Here is a 19,107-nt window from a genome sequence, read left to right on the forward strand (position 1 = left end):
ATAATTAAATAGGAAGTTTTTGGTTATATTTCCTTCTCCAGATTTTAAATTCTGTTTGATTGTTTGTTTGTTTTAAGCATAAAGCTACACAATGAGCTATCTGTGCTCTACCCACCACGGATATCGAAACACGGTTTCTAGCGGTGTAAGTCCGCAGACATACAGCATTGCCACTGAGTGGCTATTCTATTTGAACTAGTATTCAGTAGAATTTACCAAATCTGCGAATAATACAGGGGAAGAAAGGTAAGAAGCTCACTTCGGTAAAACAACCATTTTTATATGTCAGCAGTTATGACGTGCTGCCATCAGAGTGAATTATATGTAACTACTGGCGGACGGGTTCAAATATGAATTATCAAGGCTTGACTTTATTGATCCTAGGAAAATACTTTGATTTTTTTATGGTTACAAAGTAGATATTTCGGGAAGTTTTTACTTTATTGATTTTAAAATGAGGAATTATAGTCAGCCGAAGAATATTTTGGGAAGTTTCTATTTTATTGATTTCAAATAAATTATTATTATAGTCAGCCGAAGAATATTTCGGGAAGTTTCTACTTTATTGATTTCAAATAATGAGGAATTATAGTCAGCTGAATATGCCTTAAAAGAAGGTCATTGATTTTTTATTTTATAACAGGCAATTGTTTTGAGATAAGTGGCTTAGTATGAGACCTCCTTCCCCGCGGGTACGTCTTACCCCCATATCGGCTATCTGCTTCGGCCTTAATGTACTTCATTGCCACTAACAACCATGTTCTTTTGCGCCATTTTCCCAGATAATGCGCAGCATGCACATAGCACACGACCTTCCCGATTGTTAATTATGCACAAAGCTACACAAGGGCTATCTGTGCTCTCTGTCCACCACGGGTATCGAAACCAGGTTTCTAGCATTGTAAGTCCGCAGACATACCGCTGTGCCACTGGGGGGCAACCTTCCCGACCCCTGAATTTAAACGTAGTTGTTATGAGTTAGATGGGGCCAACTTTATTCAACATTATAGGCTATGTCCAGTCTTAAAAACCATTAGCGTTTTCATAATATTAATTTTAATTAGTAAAAACCGCATCCAAAGTAAAGGTGACCGTTTTATCCCACCTTCCTCTATTAATATAATGCACTTGTTATTTTCAACCTGAAAGGCATTTTATCGACATATGACTAAAATGACCAGAACCTTAGGGCATATACCTATAAATCCTAAATTTAGAACTGCCGACCAGCTAGAGAGCAATTTACTCAGCAGCACCTGCCGCCTCTGCGAGACTGACTGTCATAGTTATGACGCCCCCATAACTGAAAACACGGAGCGCGTTCAGCGGTGTATTACAACTCTAATCATTAGGTCTCGCCTGGCCAATGAAATAACGTGCAACAGTTTTAGCCTCAAGTAGTGCATAAGTACATATAAATATGATTTTCACATTTCCTATCTAACCAATCAGTATTTGTCTCTGAAACAAAATTCTCTGGGTTTTCTAAAGATATTGAAACGCCTAAGAAAGTACATTAGAAGTATACCAAACATTCTGAGAACGAACTATCCTAATTTTCTAATGACGTCATAAGGTAACGTTTTTTTATTGTTGTTGTTGAACTATTCAATTAAAAGCTCATGACCAAAAATCATTATCTAAGCTTATTGTGGTACACATCTTACTTATTTTTATTTACGCTTTTAGACGAATTCGGTTTTCGTACCACTTTACAGATCACAGATTATTCTTCAGCATAATGTGTTTTCCCAAAGAGTTCTTAAATAACATTCAAGGCCTAAATGAGTTAGAAACTACAAAAGCATCCGTCTTGGTTTTTGCTTTTTCTAGATTAATCAAGATCAGTCGTACCAAATTTCAGTCTTAACGACCGGGCTGTCACCTTTAAGCTACTTAGGAAACAATCAGTGGCAACTAAATAGATTTCACAGAACTACCCGAGGGCAGTGAAACTGGAGGCTAAAACAATGCTAATTTAAGGTCAAGTAAATTGTTAACCGTCAAGCCATTTGAGTAGAAACAAAAACGTAGAAAACGGTGATTTATTTATTGCAACCTTAGTATAAAAAGGATTGAGGCAATTTGGCTATGTTGTTAAAGCAGTAAGACTACGCTTACAGAGTGGAGAACTACTCATAGGGACACTCTAATCAAGCTTAGTGTTAACTCTTTTAAAGCTTCAGGTAAGGTAAAAGCTTTCTAATAACTTAGATATTTTACGTCTCTTATTTCACTCTTTATACCACCTTGGCTTATATAAAAATTCCGGAGCTACCGCGCGTAGCACGCGTTTCTAAACAATATACTAATCTGTGTAAATTCCTCGAAAATCTGAAGGTTGTTAGAATGATGTTTGTGGGAGAACATTACACGTAAAAGCATAACCGTGTATTCCTTGATCTAAAACTGGTATCTGAACAAACTTTAGACAGTTTATTACGTAAACTATCTTCCTTAGTGCATTATACTTAGCATTACACATAGATTTTGATTACGGATATGTAGCCTAAATTATGACCTTATTAATATCTGAAATGCGCGTCATCGGTTTCCAGAGTTTAAGGGAGCAGCAATTGTACTTGGTCATGATTCTCAATAACACGTTTCACAAGAGACCCAAGTATTATTGTTTATTTTATCTCGATAAAGATTGACTAAAGATAATTATGATGTCTTTTGTGTATTTTTCAGGATGGAAAACTGGGAAGAATTAACAACGATATGTATGTGTTAACCAAACTTCTAGTGTAATTTCCACCACACCCGGCATGAGATTTAACAGTTTTTTTTTTTAACATTGTTGTATTTTTCGAAACATCTACGGCGCAGCATTAATATTGGATTCATTTTATATCCATGGAAGATATCTTAAAACATAGCTACATACAATATCAAAAAATAGCTACGTACAATACCATCCCTGTTTATTTTATGCAAAAAAAATTCTTTCTTTTTGAACAGAAACATTGAGGATAATAATAACAACTTTTGGCCTATTGGTAATGTTTCATTATAATTTTATATTTAGTTAGTTATTTTGCAGAAGAAACTGTTTTACGGTTTACTGTAACAATGAAACCAAAGCTAAAAATTATTGCTAAGGTGTTTGATGTTTTAACATGTATATATATATATATCTATCCACCGAGAATTGATCATTTTTCATAACAACGATTTTCGTATATTAATACAGCATCGTGTTTATGAAGAGTTCCCAATTAATCGACGGTGCAATGCTGCTATGGGTAGATGATATGTCACAACACTTTCCGATGAAAGAGGTTCTTATATCGAGTTTTTATAACAACATAGATTTAAATGACTCAAAGTTCTGTAGAAGAGTGCTTTAAATGTTCTCCCTGTAAAAGGAACATCTCTCATAACCAATCCGGGGCAACGCCCTCATCCGTGAAATGAAGGCTATGGTTAAAAAAAACCTTTTCAACTTGGAAAATCGTTTTTATAAAGTGCGACTAATCCTCGTTATAAGGAGAGAGTTATTTTTGTTTTTAGAATTTTAGTCATTTCACCTTAAGTAAAATTAAAAGCTTGATTCTAGGAATATCTGCTAATTGAACAAAATTCTTAATAAAAAAAAGAAACCATTTGTGTTTCTGTATAGAATTCTCGAGTTTCAAACGACATCACGGCTAGTCGCCTTAGAACAGGCTCTCGCTTTATCAGGTAGTCCATTCTGAATATTTTCATTGGATAAACTAAGTAGTATGTTGGCAGCAGATGAAGACTCCATAGCTACTATTACTTAGTCGCCCTAGAACAAATTCTTATCTTATCAGGCAGTCCATTCTGAATATTTTCATTGGATAAACTAAGTAGTATGTTGGCAGCAGAGGAAGACTCCATAGCTACTATTACTTAGTCGCCCTAGAACAAATTCTTATCTTATCAGGCAGTCCATTCTGAATATTTTCATTGGATAAACTAAGTGGCATCTCTGTAGCTGACGAAGAATATTCGAACTTAAAGACATTTAATGAGTATTTTAGGGTATTTCGTTGTCACTGATTCAATAATTATTGATTCGTATAATTTACCAAATTAATACCATCAGATGTTTCGTAAAAGTTTTTTTTTTAAATGGATATAATCAAATATTAAAATACTTTGACTGATTACTGCTGTATTTTCCCCAATAAGCATAGTTATTTTTTTCAAACATACATTATAGCAGCTTCGACTCCAATGAATTCGATGGAAGTTATTTTTCTTCTCTTCCTTCTTGGGCCACTGTTTTCAGTTAATGGATCCGTGTATGACGATTATGATTCTCGCCTTAAAAAGTTATATGTAAGTTTACCTTAAACTGCTTCTTATGTAAGTAAGAATAGAAAATTAGAAATAAAATAAATAATTTGCATATTTTGACGATGCTCAATATATATATATATATAGAGAGAGAGAGAGAGAGAGCACTACGTTGTTTTATTTAAACCACTAAGTATTGTAGTAATAGACGTTTTTATTGTTCTTAGCTAAAATTGAGGAAAAATAACTTGGAATTTAAGCCTTAAGCATTTTGTGCCGTGTGATATTGAAGGAATAAAGTTTCATGCGACAGCTGGATTGGTTAACTATTTCAAAAAGGTCCAATCAGGCAATTAATTAAGAGACACAATGGTTTGTTTATTTAGGATTTTTTGTTTATGTGTTATAAGCATTCACGTTATTTCAGACAATTTCGATAAAAAGGTCCAGACATAAATTCATTTATTATTTAGGAATTTGCCGCTTTCTCGTTTCCCTATTGGAAATAAGCCTATTTTAATTACCTGCTAAAGTTTTATTATCCCTGCAAGTGGAACTTATTGTTGACTTACTACGTGTTTCATTGTGGATTATTTTATACGTTGTGTATGTTAGTGTCATGGTAGAAAAAACTTACTTTATAAGTTTTAAGTTTAAAAGTGTGTTTTATCAAATTATGGCAGAAGAGATTTGTGTTTTTTTCATTTAGTTATTGAAAATGTAGTTTGTTAAGCAGGCCTTATTATTATTATTGAGAAAAATAATGCTGAATATAAACGTCATCCTTTTTTTTTTTGCTTGCGTAAGAAATAACGCCTTAGTTTTACTCAGTTCCCGCTCGTAACACGCCTTGATTTCCTCAAAATTTCCATATCTGGAATCACTGGCCACAAACTTACTTCAAACAAACAAACACTTTTTTTTTTGTGGGGGCCCTGTGCGAGCGCCCATGTTGCCCATCCTTAAATTCGCCCTGATCGTAATATATTGTAATATATGCATATTTAAAATATATGTAAGTCTTATAAATAATAGTTGGAATTATAAAGTTGTGTTGTAAGCACGTGGCGAATACATCAGTTGCTAGAACGTGCAAACCATATACACGTTTTCATAACAGATAAATGCAAAGAAATCGATATTCCCACGTTCTCTGTTTATTTGGATGAACATCATTAATCAGAATTGGGATTTCGGTGTTATCGTGCTAGCTTGATGCATGGGAAATGAGTGAAGTCTTTTGATACGCACTATCATTTTTGTAACTCAATAATTAATTTACCCCCGTGTTAATTTTGTAGTAAGAACAAACGTCTACTAGGTTTGTCAATTAGCATGATAGTAACATTTGTTTTTTTTTCTTTCAATCTAAGTGTCTTTCTAAATAGATTAAAATCACGACTGTATTATTATCAGTCCATAAGAAGATGATACTTATCCAAAGTTATTACTAAAGCTCTAATAAAGAATTTTAATCAAGAAAATTAACGAGGTTCTTTCGGTTTACTTGCATTTATAAATATTTTTCATGAAGTTTTAAAGTGTATAGTAAAATGAATAAAGTTTCTTTTTATCATATCACAACCTATAGATAACTTAATATTAGTAAAACGAATTAGATTATAATGAGTTTAGAAATCTGAAGACTGTACGTATAACATGCAGGAATGAGGTTAGCTATGTACAACGTTTTCGTCTTTCAAAGTGTACAGTTTAGTTGCTCCAAAGGTTTCCGCATTTCAGCCGAATAGTTAATTAAAATAGATTAACTATAAAATGAAGGTGAAATACACAGATCAGAAATACATTTACAATACAACGAATTTGAATTCTACAGATGATTATGTAATTTTCTGGACCAAAAATCAGTTTATTATTGTTTATCTTATCAGTCTGATAATTTTTTTAGGTGTGGTGTAAATTTGTGATATACATTGCTTCATTATTTTCAGAATTATTTAACGGTACTACCTAATTACGCAATTTAGGTAAATAAAACTTACACTTGAACCCTGGAATATTAATATTAAATATGGCCATAGTGTTTAATATTAATAAGAAAAAAGTTACGTTGCTGTTTCTGGGCAGGAAATTAAAACAAGGTGTATGTTCACTGATATATAAATTTACCAACTTTTGACAGAATTACCCTATGGTGACTGGTTTGACCCCAGAATTAATAGGTGAGAATCCCAACAGAATCTATATACGTCCAAAAGACGCATTTCACCCACAGTATTTTGCGATAAAACGCATGGAGGATAAGTCACTGGACGAATCATCTCCTCCGGGTTTTCTCGGGGCTCGTGGACGTCGGGGTTACCAGTTGCCTCTGGATCGGAAGAACATTCCAACAGAATTCGCTGTCTCCCGTTGGAGAAGAAATGATGATGTTTTTTTTAACCTCGAGAGAGGTAATGCTCCTGCTGAAAACGCTGCGTATGGATATACTTTCCTGCACTCAAACGGGCACAAGAAAAGTAGTCCGGTGTCACCAGATTACTTAGAACGTTTTCTGGGAGTTAGAGGATAAAAAGACAAATGTGTATTATTTTCGCTTTCTAGTAGAGTCACTTAAGACTTCTGTTTGGACTCTGTCTTGACTTGTAGCTGATTGTTTGATGAATAAAGCTTTCAACGGTCTACCTATCTTGGTTTTGGTTTCTGTTTTCATTACTCAGCTGTTCTTCAGCTTTGTAAACTCCAACGTTTCTATAGTGTATGAATATTATCTTTAGAGATCTATAAAGTGATTTTCAATGTTTTCAAAAACTTGGACGTTTTTTTTTTATTATTATTTCAGTCTCGTCCAAAGAAAATTGAATCCATCAAGTTTAATGCAATTCAAATTCAAATGTATAAAATAATATTACGTTATCCATTTAAATATATCAAATACTTTCATAGATTCCAGGTTTAAGATCTGGCACTATTGCAAATTTAACTTCCCAACCAAACAAAAACCAAAATTCTTGGCAGGAATTTAGGTTTTTTAAAAAAAACGTTCAGGCTCCAAGGTGAACTTTGGGGTCTGAAAGATAACCCGAGATGTTCAGAAACTTTTGTTTCTCTTCAGAATAATTATCAATTTACCAATTATGCCTCTTTCAAAGTTATTAATTTTAAGAAAAAGCAAAAACCCAAGCATTGACCCCTAAGGTATTCTTTATGTATCAATTCCACAATTCACAATCTACTAGTCTTCTTCAACCTTTACTATCCATATTGCTCCATAGATTGGAAATCTATGAACTGCTATTTAGACATGCATTTCTTCATTTTAATGGTATCAAGCTGAAAACTAATTCGTTAAGGATATAAATTAATAAAGATTACAAAAGGCATTAAACTCTTGTGTATTTTTAGCTGTATTGGGGATGTTGAAGTATTATGCAATGACTTGAATCAATTGGTTATTTCGAAAACAATTTGGCAAATGACCTTTACGAAAAGTAAATGCAAAATAATGCATTTTGTTTTCATAATTTGGATCACACCTTTTATACAGATAACAACACATTTATTAGCGTGACTGAAGTAAACGATCTTGACATAATGGTAAATAAGTCGCTCAAGTCATCGAGGCAATGCTCTAGTTCTAGTAATAAAGTTGATATAATTTTAGGGTGTATTTATATACGTATTGAACACAAATCAAAAGAAGTAATCATCTCTTTATACAAATCACTAGTTAGGCCTTAGTTAGAATACTGCGTACAGTTTGGTATCCTTACTTAAAAAAAGAAAGGGTTCAAAAAAGAGGTACTAAGATGATTCAAGGGACGAAACAGTTACAATACAGTTATAGGGGATAAGTTAAGAACTTATCTTCTTTTGAAGAAAGGAGATAAAAGGGGATCATATTGAAGTTTACAAGATTATCCAGGGAATCGACTGGATAAAAGTCTCAGTTTTCTGGTAGAGACTATCCATACTGCTGATTGTGCGGTTTTCTCTCACCAGCTAAAGGAAATTTGCAAAAAAAATCGCTATATATATATGAATATAATTTCCTTAAACGATGGTTATCCCCATTTCTGGGTATTGTGCCAGATCTATTTAAGCCAATGTTTGAGAAAATAAAACTCGAACAATCAATGCGTAGTCGCTCTACGGAATTTTTTTCTTTTGACCAAAATCCATTTTTTATAAAACATGGAATTTTTTCCACATATAAGCATGTAGGACATAATGAATTTTTATACTGAGATGATCACGAACTGTTCCTAGGTACATAAGTATACAGAAGGTTTAGTACGTTATATTAAAACAATTTTTTAATATGCGAATCAGCAGGCCACGTTACAACCACAGCTGATATAAAGTCGTGGAGGAATAACTTGTACCAGAATAACATTTTTGCATTGTCTGGTGTTAGTAAGTAGTGCGACATCACCGAAATTTGATCGCCAAATATTCATACATTCAGATCATAAAGATGTGTTTGGATTGGGAATTTAGAATTTCTGAGGCGAGGATATCTCTTATACTTAATGACATTGGAAACAAAGGATTATGGATGAACCTGGGGAACCAGGACCAACTAGAAAGAGATCTGCATCAAGTCGTTTCCCAGCCACGGTAAGCAAAGTGAGGCGTATGGTAACAGGTTAGAATACACTAAAAAACTTCAGAGGCAAAAGTCTTTAACGTCCCCCAAATAACAGTTCGCAACATAAAAAGGATCTCCGTCTGAAAACGATGCCAACAGGGTATGGGTTCAACAAGATAAGGCTACCAGTCATATCTCCCACTGAACTGTTGCATACCTCAAACAACTAGAGAATGAGGTGGATATTCATGCTATTACATACAAATAACTTCCGGTCACGCCGTCTGACGAGTGCCTATGGTGTGATTAGATTGTTGAAATAAGTACTGGGAAATCTTCGTCTTATACACTAGCTGGATTATGGAAAGTATGCAGGGATGAATGACATGCCTTGGATATGAGCCGCCTTAAATTATGCCGTAGGGCTATTGTCACAGTCTTCAGATAAAACATGATCCGATATCACCATACGGACTGTAACGGCACGGTTAGTCTCCAAAATCGTTTTAATATAACGTACCTCTCTCTATACAGATAAATAATAATAAAATTATTTGAACCAGATGTTGAGTCAGCAATATTTTGGATTTGTTTATTTGTTTTGAAGCTACATGAGGGCTATCTGCGCTAGCCATCACTAATTTCGCAGTGAAAGACTAGAAGGCAGGTAGCTAGTCATCGCCACCCACCGCCAACTCTTGGGCTACTGTTTTACCAACGAGTAGTTGGATTGACCGTCACATTATAACGCCCCCACGGCTGAAAGGGTGATTATGTTTGGTGGGACGGGGATTCGAACTCGCGACACTCAGATTGCGAGTCGAGCGCCCTAACCACCGAGCCCTTTTTTTGGTTTTAAAAACTATAAAAGTAACGAGTAAATATCAAAATATCAAATTATAGGCAGCGAAAGTTGTGGAGCAATATAGTTTTTTTTTTTGAATCTGGCGATAATGGGTGGATCTTCATGAGGACAGCCAAAGTGGGACTGCCAGTAGTAGTGATGTTAGTCATTTTCCTGATTTTTTTATGCCATATTCTGAAAACAATAGGACAAGAGGAAACAGGTTTAAGGTTTAGAAAATACAGACTAGACTCTAGTTAAGAAAGATTTATTTTTCTATCAGTATGATTGGCTGATGGAATGAGTTGTCATCGGCAGCACCAGGAGGCCAGCACTTTACAAGAGTTTAAAATGGAAGTTGATAATTTCGTACAACATAAATGGTGGGTTTAATTTTTACTGTTAATTAAGGATGGGTATGCAGTGACAGCCCTGAAGGAGCAAATGGTCCTTTTTTTGTCAATTTATTATATTATATGCCTTATCACTCTGATTGCGAAAGTGGGAAAAACTATCAACTACATTTATTTTTAATTTTACACTTTACGTTCAACAAAGGGTATTTTACCCTCTTCGTTTAACCTTAGATTTATCGATGGGTGCTGAACCCACGTGGGTTTTGAATACATTTTTCTAAGCTATTTATGCACCCAATTGCTTGTGGATCTCTTACAGGTTACAAGATCCCTAGTATCATACACACAATTAAGTGAAAGACTAGAGGGAATGCAGCTAGTTATCACCACCCATCGCCAACTCTATTAGCTATTATTTTACCAACGAAGAGTGGGATTGACCGTAACGTTATAACGTCCCACAGCTGAAAGGGCGAGCATGTTCGGTGACGGAATTCGTACTAGCGACCCGCAGCTTGCATGTCGAGTATCCTACTCACCAGGCCATGCCAGGCCCTATTTTGTTGAGTGAAAGTATATAAGTAAGAGTAAGCACAAACGTATGCTTCATCATATAAAAGTAGATGTAGATCTCCCAGTGTGCAAGTGAAAAACCATATCTTAGTGTGAGAGTACATATAAATATAACGTATATTATCAATATACCTTGGCAGAATTTGAGTCATAGATCAACAAACTTCATGTTAACAAATTTTAGTTTTCCATATTTTGGCTAAGTCAGAAAACGAAATTAAAACTTAATATTATCTCTACTGTCACGATTTTTAGAGCTTTTGTATCAAAAACTAGTTGGGTCATGGAGTATGTAATATAACAGTAGAAAATGTAACGTAGCAATATTGACTAGAACCTTATTAAACAAACGATCTGGTAACATGATGACTAGGAAACAACGATTCGAAATATTATTATTATGAGGTCCTGTTACGTGTCTTAATATTCTACATACGCTTATAATACAAACCAAAAGTTATCCTCATACAGACACTGGACAATATTTTTGGAAGTGCTTAAAACATTGCGCATCCATTGGTTTAAAAGTAGTTCAGAGTCATATAATATGAATTTTATATTTATTCTTTTTATATTGATATCCATCATCGTTCTGATCAACTGCTAATTAAAAGGACTTTCACAGTTCTCTTATTCTATTAAGAAAGTCATACAGTTTTATGTGACACACTGAATTAGCTGAATAATTAACACAGTATAATCATTGACCAATAGGAAGCTATGTTTTATGACAGTCTTTGAAACTTGTGTTAAACATATGAAATGGACAAACAGTAGTAAAGATTTCGTTTTTTTTCTAACTAGTTGTCGGTTAAAAATTAAAGTGTATTGTGCTGCCACCTGGCAGATATAAGCTTACATTACAGAATGCTATTTTATCAAATTACTGCATGTTACTGTGTGACTTTCTTAAAGTTGTATCATTTGAGTGATTAAATTATAAGATCCCGTAGACATTTTGTAGTCTAAATTTAGTATACCGTATATTTCTCAAGCCGGTTAGCTCATACCCTTATTATGATATGCACACAAGCCGTTATATATACAGTCTACTTACAGTCTGTTATTATGTTTTTACCCCTCTCCTATATCACAGATATGTACAAATTCTTCAAGAACTGAACGGCCTTGTTAGGGCGCTCCACGCACAATCTTAGGTGCGGGGTTCGAATCCAAACATCTTCGTCCTTTCAGCTCTGGTGGCGTTATTTTGTGACGGTCAATCCCACTATTCGTTGGTAAAAGAGTAGCCCAAGATGGTGATGAGTAGCTACCTTCCCTCTTTCACTGCTAAATTAGGGACAGCTAAAGCAAATAGCCCTCGGGTAGCTTTGCGCGAAATTCAAAACACTCAAGAACTAAACATGTAGTCATTGTGTTTTTATGTCATAACTTGTAGTTTAAAATATTTGGTATTCTTTTCTTGAAATAAAAATTCTAACTTAATTTTCAATTATTATTTTTTAATTAATTAATTATCAATCTATCAAGTAGATATATAGGGTTTTTATTATTTTGTATCAAGACTTCTTGAACCTATGTGTTTTTCTGACATCATGAATATATCTACGAGTAATTACCAACTCCCAAAGTAATTTAACAATACCTTATTATTGACATTTTAACCATATTCATAGTCATGCGTTGTAAAAACAACCCCAGAACAAATGCCTAACGTATTTTATCAAACAAATTTACATTTTAGATATGTTAAGCATTTGTTCTGGGATTGTTTAAAAGATTTAGCTGGTTATAAATATGATTAAAATGTCAGTCAAAAAGGGTTTTTACATGGTAATTATTCACAGATATAGTCATGGCCGCCCTTGAGGTGGGCGACATGTGCTTCCACACAGGGCGCATACTCCAAGGGACGCCAAAATCGACATTGCAATTAGCAGTTCTTTTCAATTTTACAGGGGCACCAAATACAAAATTAACACGGGCCACTATTTTGTTTAGGGCCGGCTCTGGATATAGTCACTAGATATGCTTATTGTTTAAAAGTAACTTAGAATTTGTATTTCAATAACAAAATTGCTCTTTAACATCAGGAATAACATGGAAAAATGATCTTTTACCAGCTCTTCCTGAATCGTCCCCCGGTAGGACAGCGGTAAGTTTATTAATATCAGGAATAACATGGAAAAATGATCTTTTACCAGCTCTTCCTGAATCGTCCACCGGTAGGACAGTGGTAAGTTTATTAATATCAGGAATAACATGGAAAAATGATCTTTTACCAGCTCTTCCTGAATCGTCAACCGGTAGGACAGTGGTAAGTTTATTAATATCAGGAATAACATGGAAAAATGATATTTTACCAGCTCTTCCTGAGTCGTCAACCGGTAGGACAGTGGTAACTTTATTAATATCAGAAATAACATGGAAAAATGATCTTTTACCAGCTCTTCCTGAATCGTCCCCCCGGTAGGACAACGGTAAGTTTACGTATTTACATCGCTAAAATCCGGGATCCGATTCTCCGCGGTGATACAGCAGATAACCCAACGTGGCTTTGCTATAAAACAGACAAACAAAGTAACTAAGAAACTAAACTATCATCCTAAATCATTGTCAATTTATTATTTAAGCCAAACATCATTTAATTCTTTTTTGTGTGTTTGTTTTCGATTACTAAAACAAAATGGAGTAGAAAAACATTAATTTTCCTAATTATTCTTTTTTATCATTTTGTTTTATTTTTCTTATAATTAGTGCAGTTTAAACCTATAAAAATGATGTAACTGAGGTTTGAATACTTTAATAATTTGACATTTGCAGTGATGACTTTAGATCAATCAGTTTGTTTCTTTACGTATCCCCTGGTAGTTCAGCGGTAAGTTTCGGACTTACAATGATAAACACCAGGGTTCGATACCCCATGGCGGACTAGACATTGAGAAAGCTCATTGTCTAGATTTTTGCTAAAATAATAACAGTTATAACGTTTCTTCACCTGGACACGTACGTTGAGGAAATTTTCTTAAGTTTTGGTTCGTAATATTTGTATTTGTAGCTTGTTTCTAATTTTTAAACTAACTACAATTTTTGATAATATTATTTTAAAATAAGACCATTATAAACGAATGTTTTTTCATGAACGACCATTATAAAGATTTACCATAGTTCCAATATTATTTTCTAAAAATAAATTTGACTAAAAAAATAGGTGCATTTTTTATTAGTTGTCATTTGTTTCTGTAACACAAAATATCTGGTGTAGAGTGCACAGTTGTGGATTGGAATATTCAAGGCTCGAATCGCTGTGGGTGAATTATGAAAAACTAAAAGTGACAGTCAATCTTTTATGCATTTTACTGTAGATGTGTAGGCGGCATATGTTGCTGACTCGTCGCCCTCTTTCTGGTCAGCAGTTCTAAATTAGGGATGATTATGCTGAACCTTGGGGTTCCTGACCTGGTCATTTAGCACATGTGTCGCATATGGCGCCTTTAGGATTGACTGTAACACGAGGCACGTAGGTCCTTTAAATTAAGTCCAGGCTATTTATTTCTTTGACAGCTTTAAGAAATTTCATTTATATCCGAGGTTGTAGGCTTATTTGTCGTTCTGAAAGCTATAACATTATCTATTTCTGATTAGCCTTGTTAATTATTTTCCTGCTAGCTTTAAGTTTTATTTCATGAAAGTGAACGTGTTTTGTAAGAAGATTATTCGAATGTTTTCTTCTCTTTTATTATCATCACTGAGAGCCAGAATGTACTACATGTTTGAAGATGGTCAAACTAATAAATACACATTTTGTATTTCATACGTTTGTTCGTTTTTTCGGATTTCGCGCAAATCTACACGAGGGCTATCTGCGCTAGCCGTCCCTAATTTAGCAGTGTAAGACTAGAGGTAAGGCAACTAGTCATCACCACCCACCGCCAACTCTTGGGCTACTCTTTTACCAACGAATAGTGGGATTGACCGTCACATTATAACGCCCCCACGGCTGAAAGTGCGAGCATGTTTGGTGCGACGGAGATTCGAACCCGCGACCTTCAGATTGCGAGTCGAGCACCTTAACCACCTGGCCATGCCGGGCCAAATTATTGTATTTCATAAAATATTATTTACCTCTTCGCTAATTTTGTGGCCAGGTGGTTAGGGCGCTCGAATCGCAATCTGTGGGTCGCGAGTTTGAATCTCCATCTCGCCAAACATGCTTGCCCTTTCAGCCGTGGGGACGTTACAGTGTGACGGCCAATCCAACTATTCGTTCGTAAAAAAGTAGCCAAGAGCTGACTTCCCTCTAGTCTTTCACTTCTAAACTAGGGACGGCTAACGTAGATAGCCTTCGTGTAGTCTTGCGCGAAATTCAAAACAAATAAAACTTTTATTTTATCATTTATTTTATCATCTTTTATCATCCATGGTAGTAAAATCCTTTTAGCGAAGAGACCATCGTCAAAATCCGAGCGCCCAACTTCATTGCCTTAGTCCTTGATCCCGGAAGCCAGAATTCACCTCCCTTTACTCCATGGGTTCAACTGGTAGTAGATAATCTGAAAACCAATATTGCCTTCCCATATTCCATTATGTTAATTTGTAATAGTTAACCCGAGAACCAACATCCTCTTCCCTCTGCTTCATTGGTGTAACTTTTTGAAGCTAATCTGAGAATCAGTACGCCCTTCCCCTATTCAATGATTTTAACCTGTAGTGGCTAATCTGATAATCAGCATCTCCTTCCTTTTGCTCAATGGGTTTAACTGACATAATATCTAATCTGAGAAGCAGTATTCCCTTCCTGATTCATGGGTTTAACTGGTAGTAATTAATCGGAAAACCAGCATCCTCTGCTGTGTTGCTCATTGTTAAACTATTATTGGGGTTGAAAAACGTTACGTAAACGTTTTTAGACAGTACTCCTTTAGAGCATCGTTTGGATTATTATAATTTGTAGCAATTTCTTATTCTTCACAAGCTGTCTCTGGAGGTGCTATCGTGTCTGTGTTTGAAATATCTTGAATTACAGATTATATAGTGACATTTTATTTCACAAAATATGAATAATACAGAAAAATGTAACATTGCCCATTTGAAAAGAAATTAATCATTGTAATTCTTTCATTAACTTTGAAAACTTCAAACAAATGCGCCCCACAGTGGCACAGCGATATGTCTGCGGACTTATATCGCTAGAAACCGGGTTTCAATACCCGTGGTGGTTAGAGCACTGATAGCCCTTTTTGTAGCTTTGTGCTTAATAACAACAACATCAAACAAATTCTGTGAATTTATCATGTCTACGTCATGAAGTCACAATAATAGTTCTCATTTCTATAACTCTTGAAGTGTTTTATGTGTTTTAGTAACACATGATGTAGAGTTGAGATTATGAGTATCATAAATAAAGAGGTTTTTGTTTTATATTTAAAAACATTTTTTTTTCCAGAAAACTAGAAGAATTTCCATAACAGCATATTAATAATTTATTTTTTTCCAAATGAGAATATCTCATGATTTAAGAGAAACTGTAGAATACTACAAAGAGAAATACCAGTAGATGAGACTATTTGTTTATCATTAAGGACAATAAACCAATATCATTTACATATTCCTGTTTAAAAAAAAACCTCAGGTGTGCTAATTGTTATAGTCATAAACAGAAATATACTTTATTATGAAAACAGGTTTTTATTGTTTTTGTAAATCGATATTATTCTAGATGTATGTTTTTTTTCATTCACACTGGGCAGTCAACACTGAATTACTCTTCGAACTTGAAGCTAGAGGGCGTATCAGCATTGAAATGAAAGATGGCTGTCGAATGTATACAACATGGCTATATAGAGAGTAATTTCGGTTTCTAAACTGAGCCTAAGTTGTAGGAATGTCAGGTAGAACTTACTTTGACGTTTTTATACTTCTTGGATATTTTCTTGAATTTATTCTGATCTACAGATGTTGATGACGTTTCAACTGGGTTTGATGGTCACGTAATGCATCTATAGAAGACTGATATTTAAAATATTCTTACCACATAGCAGCTGAAAGCCTACAAACTCGTGGTTACCGGATCATCTTGTATGTGACAAATCTGCTTAGGCAGAAAATTATGAGCCCAAGAAATAATCATGGAAGTATGAGGCAAATTCCAACTTTTTTTGGGGGGGGGGGGTCTCCTTTGCAACCACCATTTGAAGAAGAAAATTCTCAAGCAGAAAAGGGCAAGTCAGCTTTTTGTTTCACTTTAAAAGATTTTCAATTATCATATTAATCCCCAGTCTTTTGTTCATTTAAAAAGTGATTTCATGTGTTGTATTTTCACAGAGAAAATCGATTCCTTATCGATTCAGAAGAAAAATTTCATTTCAAGGAGAGGAAGAGTATATGAATACCGTCTTTCAAGAAGCTTCAAGCAATGCCATCAATGTCTCATTTATATTGTCCATCACAACCGTCATCCTCCATTCAAGCATTGTTTATTTTATTTTAGATTTTTATAACAGCTGTAAAAATATTTTCAGATGTAGCTTTTTACCATATACAGATTGGTTGTTACACTGACATGGCAGTCTTATTTGAATGACTAATAAAAAAAATAATTCCTACACTCTAGCAAATCGAAAAAAAGTTTTATTAAGTAGGTAGTAAAGTCAAGGGATATAGAATTATTCAGTAAGTAAACATTTTAAATCGATAAGTTTATTAACCTTATTAATGTAGTAGTATAATCTTCGCCCCCCAGTAGCACAGCGGTATGTCTGCGGACTTACAACGCTAGAATCCGGGTTTCGATACCCGTGGTGGGCAGAGCACAGATAGCCCATTGTGTAGCTTTGTGCTTAACTTCAAAAAACAACAACAACAAAAAAACAAGTATAATCTTCAAATACCCACCACTTTACAATAGTATATATATATATTAATGTCTGAGGTTTTTACCTTGTGCTTTATTTAGTACATAATTAGATCTATTATTTTGTATGATTAATGTTTACGAAATAACGTCTCTCAATTTTTCCTTTGCCACAGTTGTTATACTTTTGAAAGTAATTTCCATAGTTCTTGTTATCTTAAACGTAGTGTTTTGTGATTCTAACCTTTTTTTTGATGACTGTGTGATGTAGAAAGCCACATTGTATGCTAATTGATATACTAAGTAATGCCGTACGATAATAAACATCACGAATTTACTTTACTGTGTGTGTGGTTCAATTAATTTCAAGACCTTAGTTTTGCAATAAAACATTGAAGATACTGGCTATAGAAACTAATCTATAAAATTACAATGACTATTGGGTAAAAAAAAGAGATTACTACAACATATTATTGTTTAGTGTGTAACAAAATAGATTAGTACGATGTATTCTTATTCAGTGTGTAACAACATAGATTACTACGGTGTATTCATATTCAGTGTGTAATAAAATAGATTACTACAATGTATTCTAATTCAATGTGTAACAAAATATATTAGTACGATGTGTTACTGTCCCATATGTGATAAACGAGGTTACTACGATGCATTACTGTTCAGTATGTAACGAATAAGGTTACTACGATGCATTACTGTTCAGTATTGACGAATAATGCATCGTAGTAACCCTATTCGTCACATACTGAACAATAATGCATCGTAGTAACCTTGTTGTTCAGTATGTAATGAATAGGGTTACTACGATGCATTATTGTTCAGTATGTGACGAATAAGGCTACTATGATATATTACTGGCCACTATCTACAAGAGAATATTGTAAAAATATATAGAGCGAGTTTAGCAGCATCAACAAATATTATTATTATGCACCGTCTTTGGGAAGATAAAAATATACAATTTCTATATTCAGGGTGATGTGTGAAAGGTATTTAGAAAACTATCAACAAGATATTTGAATACTGTTCAAAGGTCATTACAGGAGATACACGTTGAGAGGGATATGGAAATATTATACAGAGAGTATATACAAGAGAATTGTATAGAAGAAACGTAGAACTCCATAGAAAATTATTCAGGTATAAAATGTTGCATGAAAATAAATACTGATCGGAGCTTTTAGAATTATTTTGTAAGTTACAGATGTATACATTTTTACATACAGTGGTTATGTCGTATATATGATGGCATAATTTAATACTAACATTTGTTCGAGATACATTTGAGGTAGTAATTGTAGTATTTCTTTGTTAACGTTTGAAGGTGAAGCTTAAAAGCTTCTTTTATTCTGTTTAGCCTTCTTTTAGTATATTTAAAATTCTGTAAATGTATTATATATTATCAGATAAGTATCAAAATTTTAAAGTTCTTTGGTAAAATAACCAATATCTTGATTTACATAATTACACAAATGTCTTTACAAACTATTTTTTTTTTATAATAAGCCATCATAATAATAATCCCTGTAGACTCCCACTGGAGCATAGGGCCCCAACAACACCTCGCTGACGGAAGTTGTTGTTGCAGTAATTTTTTAGCAGGTTGGTTTTTACGGGGCGAAGTTGCTAGCCCACCCTCCTACTTTCTCATCCTGGACTTGGGACCAGGCAATGATGGTGG

At 34.2% G+C, this 19,107-nt stretch overlaps 1 protein-coding gene across 1 annotated transcript; it reads left to right on the forward strand.

The window, feature by feature from the left end:
• The first annotated feature begins 2,120 nt into the window (after positions 1-2,120).
• On the forward strand, positions 2,121-6,918 carry LOC111088085. Its single transcript, XM_022397008.1, has 3 exons — positions 2,121-2,186; positions 4,193-4,311; positions 6,413-6,918. Exons 2-3 carry the CDS (start codon positions 4,207-4,209, stop codon positions 6,800-6,802), a joined length of 495 nt encoding a protein of 164 aa, XP_022252716.1. The 5' UTR covers positions 2,121-2,186; positions 4,193-4,206; the 3' UTR covers positions 6,803-6,918.
• Positions 6,919-19,107: the final 12,189 nt, after the last annotated feature.

Source organism: Limulus polyphemus, unplaced genomic scaffold, assembly GCF_000517525.1.
Source record: "Limulus polyphemus unplaced genomic scaffold, Limulus_polyphemus-2.1.2 Scaffold3100, whole genome shotgun sequence".
NCBI lineage: Eukaryota > Metazoa > Arthropoda > Merostomata > Xiphosura > Limulidae > Limulus > Limulus polyphemus.